Raw genomic sequence first — 17,834 nt, 5'->3', positions numbered from 1 at the left:
TAATATACTACAGAGGCAAAACCAGATGAGAGGGTGGTTGTGCAAATTTACTGTCCTGTGATCAATTTATGTACCTAAGTCCCCTTCTTGAGCTCATATATTTCACTAAGAAAACTTGGAATGATGATGGGATGGGGAGTGATATATGAAACATTTTAAAGTGGGTTTACTATGAATTTCTTTTGAAATTATATGTATAATCATATTGTACATTTAGTTGTAATGTCACACTAAGCAAAATGCTTGCATGGGTACAGACGAGCTTTGTGTGCTTATTTAAAAATGAACTGCTAAGCTGCTTTAACAATTCTGAATTTGTTTAACAAAATTCATTTGATGCATTTAAACAGGAAAAAGGATGTTTTGATATTTAGTTTTATCCAGAGCCTTTCTCTTTCTCATTTGGTTGTAGAAGTTTATCCACTTTGGTAGTTTTTGTCTGCACTTCATGCCTTTTCTTCATAGCTGCCTACCATTTCCCTCCCATTCTGCCTTTTTTTTTGTCACTTCATTTTTTTTCAATTATGGGATACTATTGAGAGACATAGGATAAGGAGAAAGGTACAAGATCTGTAATCTTTAATCATGTTTGTCAATATACATCTGATTATACAGCTGACTGTTTTCCCTACATAAAGGAAAAAATGGTAGATTTCTGTTAAAATGTATGTTGAACGTAGTTTTCATTTATATTTCCTATTTGTTTTCACTCCCTATGCTTTATCACTTATATTGTTATAATATTGAAGCTTCCATAAAACCACTGCCTTGATCATTGAGTTTGAAAGATCTCTCAAACATTTTCTGTTTTTTTCCAAAGCTACACTAAAAATTAGAACATTCTGTATTGGAACAGCTTTTATGGTAGATATATTTTTTTAATGTTGCTTTCTACTATATACTGTACAAAAAAAGAGTAATGCCTCTTTTGAGTTACATGAATAACCTGGGTAGTGTGTTTGGTTTTTATTGTGATTTTTTCTTTTTTCTTTAATGAAAGCTATGAGCTTGTAATCATCATAGAGATTAATGTGTTGTATGTATATATTTTTGTAAGTTCTGGCCAGGATATCCAAGGAACAAGTGTGGTGGCAAATCTTCCAGTCCTGATGCGACAAAATCCTGCAGAAACACTTCGTCGGGTCTTACCAAAAATCAGAGTAAGTTACTTGTAATAAGGTTTGAAAGTATCTTTTCCTGCCAGTGTAAGTATCATAGAATCATAGAATAGTTAACATTGAATAGTAGTTTAACAAAGGCAAAAGTCCAATTTACTGCAAACTCCATCTCTAGGAGAGGTATGTCCAGTTGATCATCTTCCATATTAATTCACCAAGTCTCTGAAGTATTGCAGGCACTATTTTTTTTCTTGTGACACCCCCCCCCCAACAACAAACAAACAAACAAAAAAACAACCCAACAAAAAACCAAACTGCAAAACAAAACAACCCCCAGGAAAAGTATGCAGAATTTAGGCTATTTACATATTCTAAACATTTACCAGTGATTTGACAGCTTTTTGAGAACTCTTCTTGAGAACCAGCCAATCATAATGGTTCTTGCTGAAATTTTGTTTTGAAAGCGTTCAACTGTGTTCCTAATTTTATGGGCAGACTCAGTTTCCCCATGCATTTTTGGAGGCACGTTTGAGATCTTCACTAGTGTGACAGTCATGATTTTACCAGGACACTTTGTAGATTTTTTTTTTTTCCATATAATATAAATTCTTTCCTATTGTAACATAGTTTGCCAACAGGATTGTTATTTTATTTTGCAAACAACTAGTGCTTAAGAAAATTATTTACATCACTTCAGAAAGGGGGAAAGAGTTTAACTATTTGTCCTTTCTATAGAAAGCACTTCAGGGTTGAGAGCAAAAAGTCTTCTGTAGTGGCTGAGTAGCTGCTGTGAGTTTTCTTGCTGTATCTGTATTGGATTCTCATTGCCAGCTGTAAGACAGTATACAATTACATTAGTAACAAAGGTGAAATAGCCGAGTTACATGCTTATGTTATAGAGTTTTCTATTGACCAAGGATGTGATTTCTAAATAGCAAAGTGAGACTATGTGAAAATGGTACTTATTCCAGTAAATTCTCATTTATATTTCATTGATGTTTGAAAGAACTGAATTCCATCTTTTATTGAAGAGCTGTGTGGACACATATCTATCATCATTTTTTAAATTTTTCTTTCTACTTTTAAGGCAGCTACCTAAACATTACATTAATAGAAGAATTCCAGAAAAAATATGATATTATGAAAAACTGGTGTATTTCTTATTGTTTGTGGAATTGGTCTTAAACTGAATCCTCCTTCTGTCCCCTACTCTTAAGAAAGAGGCTGCTCAAGGGACAGTTTAGTATTTATAAATAACTGATTTAATGACTTATGTTCTGCTCTTTTGGTATGAATTCATTGACTGAAAGATATGTATGTAGTCTTCAACAATTAGTTAGCAAATATTCTTCTGTAGGATATTTAAATGCAAGCCCTACTGTAGAGGAGTCTTACGTTCCATGTGGTAGATTTATTCGGTAATAATCTGCACCGACAGATGTGTGGGTCACCCTGCTGAAAACACATGTGAGTCGTTACGAACACCAAGTTGAGCATGAGCTGGCTTTGTGTCACTGTGACAGAGCAGCCTGGGCTGCATTAGACAAAACATTGTCAGCAGCTTGAGGACAGTGATCCTTTCCCTCTACTCCTCCTTCAACTCTTCTACACCTGGAGCATCCAGTTCTGAGCTCCCCAGTACAAGAGATGCATTGACATACTGAAGAGACTACAGTGAAGGGCCCTGAAAAGGATTAAGGGACTGGAACATCTTTCCTATAAGGAAAGGCTAAGAGGGCTGAGGCTGCTCAGCCTGCAGAAAAGAAGCATTGGAGAGGATCTTATCAATGTATATAAATACCTGAAGGGAGCATACAAAGAAGACGGAACCACATTCTTCTTAGTGATGCCCGGTTACAAGACCACAGGCTATGGGCAGAAACTGAAACACAGGAGGTTCCCTCTGGGTATCAGGAAACACTTTTTCACTGTATGGGTGACCAAGCACTGGCACAGGTTGCCCAGAGAGGATGTTGTCTCCCTCCTTGGAGGTATTTAAAAACTGTCTTGGACATGTTCTGGCTCTAGATGTCCCTGCTTGAGCAGGAAGATTGAACAAAATGACCTCCAGAGGACCCTTTCAGTCTCAGCCATCTTGTGATTCTGTCAATATCAGATACCACCTTTCAACTTTTTATTATTTCCTGAACCTTTTGTGATCCTGAATGGGAATACAGTTTTTGATTCTAGTCTTAGGTCTTTATATATTAACGGGGAAAAAATTTTAAGAGGATGATCATTGGGGTCTGGAAAATACTTGTTTAGTTAGAATTGGAGTTCAGTGTGTTTAGATCAGGCAGTACTTAATTACTTTGTAAAAATATCTCCCTGCAAACTATTGAAGGGCATTTAACAGAAAACAGCACATCAAGAAGGGTTAGAAACTGAAGACAAAAGTATTAGAAATTAAGCAGGCAGTTGTAATAATAACTGAGAAAAGTAGTGTTTTTCATCTTGCAGTGTCATTTAAATCAAAACTAAATGCCTTCCTAGATGATAAATTAAATGAAACTTAATGTGCTTAAGACAGAGGTAAAAGAATGAAATATAATGAGGTCAGTTTAAATCTAAGTGTTCCTTTCAGGTTTGAAGTTTATAAATAGAAACTTTCTGGAATGTATATGAGTTGAATTTTTTTCTGTGGCTGCACTCTTACAAAGTAGGTTCTTCACTGTTGCTCTGTTATCTCATAATTATTTAATCTGTAATAAAAGGACAGTCTCTTGTACCCATGTTCACTGCACTTTCAACTGCAAAATCATTAACTTGACCTATTTTTTTTTTTGTGCTATCCTTTTTTTTTTTTTTTTATTGGAGGAATAGTCCTGAATGTTAAATGGACACTGTTATAGTCTATAAAGTCATAATTGAACTCAACTGCAATTGGAATTTTTCACATGTAGTCTGGCACTGCAGGGAAATAAGCTGATTTAAATTACTGCACTTGGTTTCAATTCTCTAGATCAGGGAAAATCATTTATGAATTTCAATTTGCACATAAAACTACTATACAACTCATTTTTCATATAATTATGGAATTGTAACAACCAAAACAACTCTTTAATACTAAGAAAAATGAGTTGTGTGGTAGTTTCAGGGTGCTGTTTATCTGAAGGTAGTGTCACCATACGCCTGGTAGGGAAGCCAGTGTATTTATTTAGAATACTTGCAGAAGCCCAAGGCGAGAATAGATACTGCTTTTGCTAAAGCTGAGGATAAACAGCCAGAGGAACTAATACATGCAAGGAATGCTCTGTCTGGATACAATACACATTTTTATTTCACTTGTGAGTAATTGATAAACCTGGTTACTTTTATAAGTAAATATAGAAATTAATATATGTGAATTGCTTATCATTCCTTAAAACGTAACTAAATTGCAATGATGTCAAAGACCCTATTTAATGTAAGTTTTTCAGGTCTAAGATGAGAGAAATCAAACATATGTCAACAAATATACCAGATCTAAGTAATGATTAAATTGTGCATCAGTATTCTGGTTATGCTAATAAAATAAATGCATCGTATATCATTTAGATGTTAACGTAAGAATGAGGTTATGAAATATTTTTTAAAATTTGATAATTAAAATGAAGTGGCGTCCTTTTATGGGTTCTTTTGCATAGAGATCCTCACTCTGGATTTCTGCATGCACCTCCTCATGAACCTTGAAAGTCATTGAAATGTGGATTTAGGGAAAGCTTTGACATTCTCATTAGCATTTCTTCTTGCGCATCAAATGGCTCTCTTCAAATGATATTATTAGCATTTTCCCTGTTACCCATCCTTGACCACCACCACTGAAAGAAGTGGAGGTAGATTGCAGGTGTCTGATTAACTAAGAAGAGACTTTTCCAAATGCTGTGATTGCAGAAAACTAGTGTTACTCTTGTTGAAGTGTATACATCAAGCCTTACTTGTTGCTGTTTGATTAGTTCCAAAACTCGTTTTCACAGCTATTTAATTTTCCTAGTATAGCAGTCTCCCTTTGAAAGCTTCTATTTTTCCCTAGTTGATTTTATAGTTTAAGAAGAGGTGGGGTGATTTTAATCCTGTCTTATGCCTAGTATTTATTTTAAGGTTCATCTTCATTGTACCTTTGAATTTCTGTAATCATCATTATTTCTGTGTCTTTCTAGTCCTAAGGGAAGGGTTTTCTTATACCAACGCAGTTACTAAAACGATTGACTATGTTTCTGCTTGCAGCATTCTTTCAAGAGAATTCTGTTGCTGCAGGACATAAAGTGTGTTAAATTAGAGGTGAATTTTCTGTTTTCCAATTAATGGAGTAAGCCAGGCCTTCTAAATTTCGCAAGTTTGCTTGCCTGAGTTTAACTTGTAGACATAACAATAGTTCAAGAACATGCTAATACCCTCAAATTCTGTTAAATATGCTTTTCTGAGTAAGACAGGAAAAACTTTTTTCCTCTGGAATAAAAATCAGTGGAGGATCCATGTATGGAAAAATAACATTACCTTCTAAATAAATAAGTTTATATTAAGTAAATTTAAGTCACTTGGGTTCAGTTAAATTAGAGTGAGACCCAAATATTTGCATATGTGGGACTGTACAGTTCTGAGTGCAAGCACCAATGTAAGCAGGTGTGTAAGCAATCTAGAAATTTACATTTCAGTGTCTCCTGAGGTCCATGAGGAGGCACATCCAGAGAATGTGTTCTCACACATGGTTATCCAGAGTTGTGTGGATCTGTGGAGGAGACTATGTGGAAACTTTATTTGATGGTAAGTAACCCTGTTTGCATTGCGTACAAAGTGAATACATACATAAAATTGAATTCAGCTCCATTACATTCCAGTCTGCAGTGCTGTCTTAGTATCCACAGTTTGTAAATAGCTCTTTTAATTATTTTGGGTACGTTTTTTTTGAGCAAGTGTAAACCAAAATCCCGGGACAGTGTGCACAGGTATTTCAATACCAGAAATATTCAAATTATAAAATTGCTGGTGTCCTTATTCTTGTCTTTGGCTGTTGTAATAACAATTGAATAACAAGGACAGTGTAGGCTGTGGAGATAACAAGAGGGTGGTTTCTGTTGCTATTGAATGCAAATCTTTTATAATACTTTGATTGGTAAGCTGTGCAGTGCTTCTTCTTTCATTCATTTTGGAGAGCAGGGATGCAGGAAATGCTTTTACAAACATATATGGCTATACACTGAGACAGATGTTGAGAGATAAGTAACGGTTCTCTTTGAAATAAGGTAATCTAAAAGTTACACATTTGCACACAAGCTGGTTGGCATTTCTGTAATGAAAACTTTTTTTTTGTTTTGCTTTGAAGTAAGAGAAGTCTACTACATTTCTCAGATGTTCCCTGCAAACTGTTTTCTCAACAAAATTTATATGTAATACTTAGGCTCATAATGAACGTTTTCTTATTCTGGTCTAGTGTTTTTTTATTTATTAAAATATCAGTTTATCTTTGATTTTTGATATAGGATCTGAGAAACCACTGTTCATCTCAGCGCTTTAAAAACAGAAACAAACCCACGTATATAACGTGCTATATAGGAAGTATGGGCTTTAAACTCTTACTAAGTTTGGAATCAATTGTAAAATGAATGTAATGCTTTACTAGTACAATAATACAATTTATTTTGCCATGAGTGAGACATGTTTAGACAAGTAAATAAATGTTCACCTAGCCAATAGGTATGTACATACTTAAAATGAATGCTATGTTATATATTGCATTCTACAAGCTCTTTGTCGTGTGCATAGATCTGAAATTGAAATTTCCTTGTTGTTTCATTTAAATTTAGTAATATTTTATTCCCTTATTACATTTAACTTCTGAACTGATGCTTTTAAAGACAGCCTGATTAATTATATTCTTGTATGGTTAAAGCTAAGTATTTATCTAATTTTACTAAGTACACTAGGAAAAGCTGAGTTACATAGGTAAATATTCTACTACATATTGCTTTATTCTTAAGACTGTGTGTATATGTATAAACTCACACATTTTTATTTGTGTTCTGTGTCAGTTGGCAAGGGACAAAATTTAAAATTCCTTCTGCTACTTTAGTGTCTCTCACTGGATGAATGAAATATTTTTTAATCCTTTGTTTGAATTTTTTTAAGGTTCATAGCAGAATTGCAATTGTTAGTTGGTCTATTTTTACCTCTCATTTTGTACGGTAGGAAAAAACACACATAATGCATTGTTGAAGCTGAAAGTCACCAAAAATATTATAATTTATTTTTCTTTGAAGTTTCTGTAAGAGATTTTAATATCTCCAAGTAATTACTATTAAAATACTTTTACAGCCAATTTTGTAAGTTACCCACATTGTTGTATATTCACTCTTAAAACCAAATGTACAAATTTGAATGTTCTTTCAGTACATTTTTTTTTCTGTATGTTCTAAATTGATATAATTTTAAACTATACAGGAGGTGCTGCATGTTGCAGGAGTGGAAATGCAGTTAACAGCTGCTGTTTCATTTTTGACTGTTCTGCAAGAGGAGTTGATGTCCATTCATACGTATTCCCACTCCTTCCTACACATCATTCTCCAAAACCTGGAACACAGAGATGCAGGTCAGGGCTGTACAGCTGTACTGATGACTGATCACTTCTGCATGTTTTGTTTCCTTAGTGACTGTACAATCCTGTGTAAAGCAGTGAGTGCAAGCGCTTTCACTTTGTATCTAGACTTGCATGGTTGCAAAGATTTTGACTACTAACATACTGATATTTAAATCTAATTCTGATTGAAGCAAACAAAAATCCTTTGCCTGGAGAGCTAAAACCCAGTTGATACTGTCCTCGAGCTTCTACTGAAGTACCAGCATTTTGTAGCTGAGAAGATGGAGGGAGGATGTTTGAAGTTTCTTTTGTGATGATTAGTTTTGCTTAACATCTTTGACACTATTTTGAGAATAGAAAGGAAAAAAAGGCCTCTTAGAAAACTAGAAAGTTTCAGTGGGCATCAGAAAAGAATGTGCTTCTAAATGAGGGAAATATTTTTTTAAAAACAAAGAGAATAATTATTTTTGCACAGGAATCTAAAAGATATAAGAAAATGGGGGCAGAATTTGCTTCTCGCATATCCTGCTTCTTAGTTTGAAGTCTTAAATATGTAGTTTGGTGGTTTTTAGATACAAGTTCCTTAAAGATATGTGTGTATAAATAACTAATTTTGTAAAACTGAGGTGTGTTTTGTTATACTTATTATATGTACAACATAACATATAACCCATTTCATTGTAACAGGTGTCAGCAATGCATGGCTAGAAACTCTTCTTGCTGTAATAGAAGCTTTACCAAAAGAGACTGTCAGACATGAGGTAATAATACTTTCAAGCTTATGCTAGCAATAAATTAATAATATTTTATAAGATTGTATTTCTCTGCAAATTTCATTCTTGAGTTAAACCTAAAAAGCACCTTTGAGGTGGATTGGTTCAGGGAAGAGGCAAAAGGAGATATTAAGTCACAAAATGAGCTAAGCTATTTTTTTGTCATCTTTCTGTGAGCATTTGAACTCTGGCAACTTAAGTTGGCTCTTCCATCGAACTGTAGAATCATAGAATGGTTTGGGTTGGAAGGGACCTTAAAGATCATCTAGCTCCAACCCCCTGTGCCTTCATTAAGATTTGTGAAAGTTCTATGCCTGTGAAAACAGTCTGTGGAACATACTGTAAGAGAAGAAATGTGCTAAAAGGTGAGACAGGAAGGTGATATTAAAAATGTTAATGTTCTTCAGCAAATAATACTTCATACTGCAACACTTCCACTTCACTTAGTACTCCCCGTAACATGTTTCATGTATCCAGTTTTAGTTTACAGGTTAGTATCTCTGTCTTCATGAAGAAACTACATTTTGTTTGCTGCTGGACTAAAATTCTGATTTCTGTTAAATGGAACTGAATGCAAAAGATCCATTTCATTGCGTATTTCAGTGTTTGTTATACACCAAACACCTAATGCCCTGGAATCACTCTTAATTTTTCACTGTGTAGATCAAGAAAGAGGAAGGAAATCTGTCACTAATTCATAATATCACTTCCCTTTACTCTGATACCAGTTTTGCTTTAAGTATTCATATTTCATTGTTAAATTTAAAAGCTTTGCAACAGGCATATTTTACTGTGTTTATAATTTAAAACAATATCAAGAATTAAATATAAGATTGTGTAGTATAAAAATATTTATTAAAATCAGTGGCTAATTGAAATTTGGTACTGTTTAGAAAATAAACTTCTAAAGGGTAAAAAGTTAGGTGGAAAATTAACAAAAGATTAATTATTCTAGTCACCTCCAAAATCGAAATGAAATACAGTTTTACAGATGCCATTTAAAGATGGTGAAGTTTCTCCCCTGATTTGTCTCTAGGAGCACATGTATAAGTTTCCGCAAAGATTTGCTTTGGGAAGATCACAGCTGATAAAAGTACTGATTCAGGAGCTATACAGAAATCTAAATCTGAAAAGAGGCCTTTCATGTTACTTGAAGAATCTTTTCACGTGGCAGGGGGTTGGAACGAGATGATCTTTAAGGCCCCTTCCAACACAAACCATTATGTGTTTTTGTATCAGAAAACATGGAATATTCTAGAGGGTTTTTTTCTTGAAGTTTTGCTTGTTTTTTTTTTTTTTTGTTTGATTTGGGGTTTGTTTTCTTTTTCATAAATAAAAACCATAGGACTATCATAGATTCCAAGGATATAAGGAAAGGTGTATGTCTCAGACCAGAGGTCAGCCTCACCCAGTATCCTGTCTCTGGCAATGGCTACTTCTTGGGAGACACTGTGTCTAGGTCAGTGATTGAAGTTAGTATTACTAGATACGGTGTGTTTGCTGTCACAGTTCAAAAGCCAAATAAGTAATATACAGTTTTTAGATAACTAATGGTATGTTTCTTATGCAGTATTATAGGTAGAAGCATATTTTATGTACTAATTCTAGTTTGAGTGATCTATTTATCCTTACAATGGTAAGATTCTCTTGCCTAAAAATTTCAGCTGGTCTTTTAGAATATTGGTGGACTTTCCTGCCCTGTATATTATCCTGTTTTGAAGTTCTGCAAAAGAGACTGAGTGAGGAACTGTGGCAGACGAGATACATTTCTGTAATGTTCCTCTTAGCCTGGCAGCTGGTTTTCCGTGATTATTTCTGCACAAAAGAATAATATATTTAAAGGCCTTCCTTAGTTTGTTTCTGGCACGATAGAGGTGATCTAACAATTGATGGCAGAGCTTCCATAAAGATGCATTTTTTTCTACATCTGTATGGAAAGGAAATCTCTTCCCTACAAATCCCCAAAGTATGCATAATCGAGAGGGATCATTGCCTCAAAATTTTACATCAAAGGAGGTGTTTCCTGGGAAAACTTACAGAAAGAACCTCAGAGAGGCTTCCTTTACCTTTTGGTGCATATTTTCTTTTTTTCTTGTGCAGGAATGTATTTATCAACTTCTGTGAAAATTACCAGCTAAAACCTATGAATATTCATATACAACATAGCTTCAAAATAAAGACACAAGTAGACAGATGTGCAACTGTGTCTGTGATGTGACTCATAAACCGCTATTTGGGCCAAGATTTTGCATTTAATATGCTATAATTAGCACTGAATATTGAATATGGGTTTCCAATAGACTATTAAGACATAGTACATAGACATCATTACTGTTAGTGCTGATTAATTCCATGAAAAGGGTAGATGACAGTTGGGATATGTTTTTCTAGATGATTTTTTTTTTAAAGAGGAATACATTATTTATTGCTCACATTTATTCTGTTCATATTTCTTCTTTTTTCTTTCGTATAGATCCTGAATCCACTTGTTTCCAAAGCACAGCTTTCTCAAACACTTCAGTCCCGCTTACTTAGTTGTAAAATCATGGGAAAATTAGCTAACAAATTTGAAGCTCGTATGTAAGTAGATTGTACACATATTTTAATTCCACAGTATATACCAGTATTTCTTGGTTAGTGGGCAAAAAATTGCTACAAGAAAAGTAGACTTTACTGCAAAAATTAAATGCTTTCTTTTTACAGACCCCTTTATCTGGATATTAATTACTGATAAAAAAAATGTTCACTATGTCACTAGCCTATTCAGACTTGGTGATGTTTCTCAGTTATAATTTCAGTTTTTTTATTCTTCCAGAGGTTCAAATAGGTTCACTTTCATGCCATTCTTCCATATTGTTTTTCTTACTGGGAAGTAAGCCAAAGAGTTAATTTCTCTGAAACTTACAGAGAGAGACAACATCACCTTAGACTTTCTTGACATAAAGAAAAGAATTCTGTTCCTTTTTATTTGTATAACCAAATTTAACATGTAGATCCTTTTTTTTTTATTTCTATCCCTAATTATGTGGAGATGTATCAGGTTCTGCTGTTTTTATCTGTTATTATCCAGTTCTTACATTCAGTGTCTGTGAGTTTCAATAGCAGTGCAGAAGAGGGAAGCAATGATGAAAGTAAATCTGCCCAAAGTAGTTGGTATGGTACATTCCTTGGACAGTTTATCCAGCCTTATGATAGTGGGGCCATTTCACCAGACGTGTTTTCTATCCAGGTAGCTAGCCACATGAGATTTTGAATTACAAAAGAAATCCACTGAGGGCTACTAAATGCACAGAAATTACATCTAGCTGAGGATTTCCTCTCTAATAATGATTTTGATTTGCCTTAAAATGCAAAAAATCAGCATAACAAAAAAGGTGATCAACAGGACCATATTACAAGACATTTAGGAATATATTTCTTTAAATTATGATTTTTTTTTGTCTTCAAGAAAAAGAACTGGAAGCAGCCAAAAGGAAGCTGTCTACATCTTCATTTGCTTTGTAGAATACACTTCATGGACATACAAAAGTTAATGAGCATGATAAAGTAGTATTTTTTGATAATATTACCAAAGCCTTCAAACCTTTATCTTCAAAGTTGGTAGGATTCTGGCAGAATTGCTTTTGTTTAATTGATGGTACATTCTTATGAAAATCAAGTGACTTTCAGATTACTTGGAATCTTATGAGAAATTTTAATAATGTTAGCCATTATAAGTTCAAATAATCATACCTTCTTTTGCTGTGTTTCTTTAATATGATTCCTTGCTGTTAGAAGCAGGAAACCCTCCATTTCAGTGAACAGATAGTAGCACCATTTCTGTACAGAAGCTACATGTTAAGAAGACAGCTGAGAATTTTCTGGGATGTAGTGATTCTCTGGTAAAGTGGTCTGAGTGCATGCAGTTCAGAGGGCTGAAAAGATACCAGGATCCACAGGTTAGGATGTCACAGGTGGAGTAAGATTAATGATGCACTGTTGTTCCCCTAGCAGGAGGGGTCTTGCTTGGTATAGTCTCAGGAGACATACTTGACCTCTGAAGTAGGCAAGGTATAAAATCTATAAGTATATCTTCATGTTCTTCTTCAGAATGGCATAGTTTTTCTTCTTAAAATTTATACTACAATTAAAAACTTTTATTTTGTCTTTCACATGACTCCCAAGTTATTTTTTAGAGTGTTGAAAAAAATCCCAGTATTGGAATAGAACATCAGTTTTTCTATCCTCTGTTTCAACAGCTAGTTAAAAACAAGTCTTTTTTTTTGGAAGTAGTCCCTACTTCAGAAAATTCTTACAAAGCCAGATTCCCAAGACCTTGTACAGTTCTTAAAACTTGAGGCCAAATTTTGTTGTAAGAAGTAAATTAATTTTTACTGAAATGAGGGAAGGCTGAGCAAGCTGGCTTGAAGATTTCTTGTATGTCTCTTCATATTTCTGTTGGGTTTTGCAACAGCATAAGGGTTTGGATAGAGATATTTTATGCATACTCATGAAAGCATCTTGGGCAGTGAAAGGAAACACAGTGGCTGATTCTGCCAAGTTTTAGTATGTGTTCTTACTTAAATAGATTCAAAATAGTTATTTTGTATCTGCCATTGAATACTTGGGTCTACTTCTCTGTAAAGGCGCCGCAGCACTAAAGATTTTAATCTTAAACTCTTTTTCTGTTTTTTTTCCCCCAAATATCTCCTTGGTGATACGTGTATACCAAAGATGAGATATTAGATACTAATTGGGATTTGCACTTCCATTTATATAATAGTTTGTATTCTTGCAGTGGCTGCTCAGAGATAGTACTGAAGATGGTAATTAAATGAGGACAGCATTTGTAAGCCTACCTACTATTTTTGTAGGTTTTTTTTTTTAAAGTTGGAATATGAGCAAATTACAATGACTGTTTCTTTACAGAAATGTGTCTGATGTCCATATAATTTTCTTTAGAAATAATATATGGGTAAAATTTGAGTACTACAGAGTGGAATTTATATATTCTTGTCCTGTAAATTAATAAAAATATTCACATTTTTAGTATTAAAAGAGACATTCTTCCATTGGTAAAATCACTGTGCCAGGACGCGGAATATGAAGTTAGAACTTGCATGTGTCGGCAACTGGAACATATAGCTCAAGGAATAGGGTGAGTATAATTTGCATAACAATCTTCTAAATGCAAAATCTCTCTCTAAAATATTTAATGGTAACCTAAAAAGTCCTTTTAAGATTTCTAACTTAATTCATGTGTACTCAGTAATGAATTTGGAGTGTACAGATGTGCTCTTAGGAATTAGTGGTTGGTGCTTGTCTCTTTTCCATTTTCAAGTTTTTGTTTCTCTGTGATAGTAAAATTGCTGAACTATGCAAACAGCTTTTTTTTTTTTGTAAATAATGAGTTCTTCTTGAAATCATCTCAATTATCCATTGATGTCACTCTGTTTACTTAAAAATGGAATGAGATTATGGCATGTATTAGAAGTTTCTAATAATTACTGTGCAGTTATTTGTGAAAAAATGCTAAATGTGTTAAGTAAGTGAATTTCAGTTCAGTATCAACTTTAAGATGGAAGAATTTCAATATTGCACATATAGGAATAGAAAAAGTGTGGAACTTTTAATAAATAGTACATGTTAACTACCCACACAGGAGTGGTCTTTGGGTGAACAAATGCATTAAAATTCCAGGTCTCCACCTGTTACTGTGTCAGGAAGAAAAAAAGCAGTAACTTCTCTTACAGACTTAAAGAAATGATCAAGCAAGGTTCCCTGCCCTGTGTTACACAGTAGGAAGAGATTAGATCTTAAGAGTCCCTCTAGCTTTTTAAAAGGTGAATTTATGGCAAATACAAGGATGAGGCTGAAACTGAAATGTAATTTGAATGATACAGTAAATATACACTTTAGCATGTTGGTACTGGTGCTTATGGAAAAGATGCTTTCCTGTGGCTGTGGAATGATTTTTTAATTATTTTTTTAACGGAGAACTATGTTGTGATTTAAATTCTGAGTTATTGAAATAAAAAAAAAAACCAAGAAAACAAAAAAAAAACAACAAACCAAACCAAACCAAATAAACCCAAAACACCAGAAATTCTTGAAGCAATGTGATTTACCTCTCAGCTGTGGAATACTGCAAAAGCATATGTTCAGGCAGTGTTTTAGCTTACTCAGATATAGGGAATGAATATTCATGGCAGGAACTAAACATTACTGCCATATACTTAATTAAACTTTGGTTTGGCAAGCTCATGCAGGATAGTAATTTCTAGATTCCTAGATAAACTTGTCTTTATTGCATGCAAAATAATCTTTTATATGTGCTATAGGCATCTCTTCTGCAAGGTCTTTGCCCTGAAAAAGTTCAGAGGATGTGAATAACGTGAAATCACAAAATTACTCAATAAAGTTACTCCTTTGGTTTTGTGCCTATTTTATAACAAAGCATAGGTTAACGTGGTAAATCATTTTAACATTTTCCATACTGAATGGCTTGAATTTAAAAGAACTTGTGATTGTAGAAATTAAAGGTAGTGTTTGTAAAAATTGTTGATTTGTGAAACTGGAAATTTAACATTCATTTTACTAAATTGAATTACTGAATAATTTGAGCTTATATTTCTTTTTACTGAATACATGTATCTTTATATATCTTAAAGTTTACTTTTGTTTAATGGGAGATTAAAGGTGAGTGAAAGAAAGGGTTCTGTTTATCTTCAGGGAGTGAGCTTTTTTTCCCCATAACTACCAAGACTTGAAGGGAGGAATAGTTCTGTCATATTAGCTTGAAGATTTTTGATGCCACCAAAACAGAAATTCCTGGAAACACATTTGCAAAGCATTTATTCCCTCCTCCCCATTTGTTGTCATGTCTGTCCACATTTCCTCCCACAGCTCAATTTCTGGGTGTGAAAAAAAGGGCATTTGTATCCTTCTCTCACCTTCCTGGGCCGTATGTTCTTCTCTGTCTCAATCACTTTCCTTCTTCTTTTCTTTTTTTGTTATTGTGCAATCCCATGAGATTTTTTTGGTGTCTTATTTGAGATACCATCTGCATTTCCATGGGGAAAAGATGGAAATACTGGATATGTCTTCCCAGTTCTAGTAGGGCTGCAAAAGAGGTCTTTCTAATCTCTTAAAGCAACCAAGAGCTGGCTATAGGAAATTAGGCTGATTGGTAGCTTCTACAGCAGCTATACTTTTGTTCCAAGGATCAAAACTCTTTTGAACTTAATATGCCAGTCACCTTACAGTGTAAATGTTTCTGTGTCAGAAGTATTTCCTCCTTAGTCACCTCTCTCATTAAACTCTGATTTCTAAATCAGAGTTTACAGGACAATAATCTGCTGGCAGTGTATAGATTCAGGTTGCCAGGACCATCACACACAGCAGCAGCCCTAGTAATTACCAAGGCAAAACCAGACAAGCAGAACCCTTTCCTTACTACTTTAAAACAAGCCTAAGAGCTAGTATTTGGACTAGTTTGGAAACCATGTTTTCTCTGAGCAGTAGTTGCTTACCCTCTGGAAAGAAGGCTCATCCTTGAAGTGTAATATTTCCAGACACTTCAATCCAGCATGATATTTAATATTTTTTGGCTTTGGATGATTGCATTGAGCAGTTTCCGCCTATTTGATCAGAATATTTTTTAAATGACAGAATGAAATAGCTGTATTCCTTTGATTTTTTTTATTTTTTTTTAAGACTGCATTTTCTCTGATTTGTTTTGAGCTAATTTGAATGCTTTTTATTGATGAAGTTTTGCATTTTAAATTTGAGTGTTTCTTTGGTTGACAAAGGTCCTGAGATTGCCTGGAGGTTTTTATTTAATTTTTCTTTCTTTACAACTTTGTCAATTTTTCATTCTTGACTGCCCAAAAAATACCTAATTTATTATTTCAAGGTAGAATTCTGTTTGGCTGTAGCAATGGTTTCCTAAGTTTTCTCTTGACTGCTTGCCTCACTTTGCAGGGCAGAACTAACAAAAACTGTTGTGCTTCCTGAGTTAGTAGAACTGGCAAGAGATGAGGGCAGCAGTGTACGCCTTGCAGCTTTTGAGACCTTAGTGAATCTGCTTGATATGTTTGATGCAGGTAAGAATTTAATACAAGCTTACTAGCCCAGTTCTTAATGCTTTAGTGCATCTTACAAATGTATTTAAATGTTGTGTTTGCATTTTTCAGGCATTTCTCATTTTATTTTGTTTATTGTTTCATCCTTTGTTTATTTCATGTCTTGCAGTGCTTTATACATAGTAAGTTTTAAGGAAGGTGATCCAGTTGTCCATGAAATCCATTATCTTATTCCGAGTTTCTACTGTAATATAACTACATGGAATAAGTAAAATTACTGTGTAATTGATAGGAATATTGGGTTGTTAGTACTTAGTTAATGGTATCAATACACAATACAAAATGTTAGGTCAACAAATGCCATTGCTTGGAGTTAACTAGTTTGCTGTTAACTAGTTTTTGCCTCTTAACTGAAGCAAAGCTAAAACTAATTACGGACTGCAGCCTGCCTTCTGAGCTGAAGAACCCATACTGGGGCAATGATATGATATTTGTGTGTGTATCAGTAAACCTTGTAGGTTTTAACATCTAGTGTTTGTTATACATAAAATGCATTTATAAATTTTCGAACAGAAAATATTTCCTTATGTCCCATAAACTGCAGTTTGCACAACTGATCAGTTTAAGAGGTACTAAGTGTCAGCAGTTACTATTTAAATCTCTTTAAACTTGTGGCTATGTGGTACTGAAAGCCTTCTTCTTTGCAATGAGGTAGTGAGTATATCTTATAAAGCTTTTTTTTTTTTTTTTTTAATTTGAAATAGGAAATGTAAATGCTTGTATTTTTCTCAGTGCTCTATATCTTTCCTGTGATCAACGTGCTTACTTCATGCTTCTCCAGGTCTGGGCGTGAGTGTCTGTGTCTTCATATGAGGAAGGAGAAATTCTTTGTTGTATCCAGTTCTTTTGGCATAGTGGTGGGTTACCTACATGCATGGTTCTCAGGTTCTCATCATAAGTTGAGTTCAGCATTGATTGAGATAAACTTTAAGGAGAGCTATTGTGACTGCTCCAGTGTAGGAGCATTCTGGGTAACCACCACTGTGCCTTGTCCTCCAATCAACTCAACCACTCTGTCTAGATTTTTTCAGCGGGATGTAGAAGACAGTATCAGGCAGCTTTTCTGGCTGAGTTTCAGTTGAGTTTTCTGATGGATTTTTTTTACAACTAGAAATGTACAAAGCAGCAAAGTACATGATAGGTCACCGCTATAGTGTATATGAAAAAATATTTTATATTGTTGATCACTGCTCATTATTTGCCACTTTGCCTTTTATACTGTCATTTTTCAAATTCTTCAGTTGTTTATCTTCATTTCTAACTCTGC

General features: G+C 34.2%; 1 protein-coding gene across 14 annotated transcripts in view; it reads left to right on the top strand.

Moving 5' to 3' along the window:
• Positions 1-17,834, top strand: part of PPP4R4 (protein phosphatase 4 regulatory subunit 4) — an 84,198-nt gene that overhangs the window by 23,577 nt on the left and 42,787 nt on the right. For 12 of the 14 annotated variants that reach the window (XR_009968284.1, XR_009968281.1, XM_062637478.1 and 9 more), the window contains 6 exons: positions 1,058-1,160; positions 7,536-7,683; positions 8,359-8,432; positions 10,918-11,024; positions 13,474-13,581; positions 16,407-16,528. Coding sequence is in view for 12 of the 14 variants with exons in the window: in XM_062637478.1 (XP_062493462.1) it covers positions 1,058-1,160; positions 7,536-7,683; positions 8,359-8,432; positions 10,918-11,024; positions 13,474-13,581; positions 16,407-16,528 (662 nt within the window). In the remaining 2 variants the exon portion in view is untranslated. The remainder of the gene's footprint in view (positions 1-1,057; positions 1,161-7,535; positions 7,684-8,358; positions 8,433-10,917; positions 11,025-13,473; positions 13,582-16,406; positions 16,529-17,834) is intronic. The other 2 variants (XM_062637543.1, XM_062637528.1) reach the window with 2 other exon arrangements.

The sequence above is a fragment of the Pezoporus occidentalis genome, unplaced genomic scaffold (genome assembly GCF_034315485.1).
Source record: "Pezoporus occidentalis ecotype Australia unplaced genomic scaffold, CSIRO_AGI_Poc_V1 ctg115, whole genome shotgun sequence".
In the NCBI taxonomy this organism is placed as follows: domain Eukaryota; kingdom Metazoa; phylum Chordata; class Aves; order Psittaciformes; family Psittacidae; genus Pezoporus; species Pezoporus occidentalis.
This window is presented reverse-complemented; position numbering and strand designations above follow the sequence as displayed.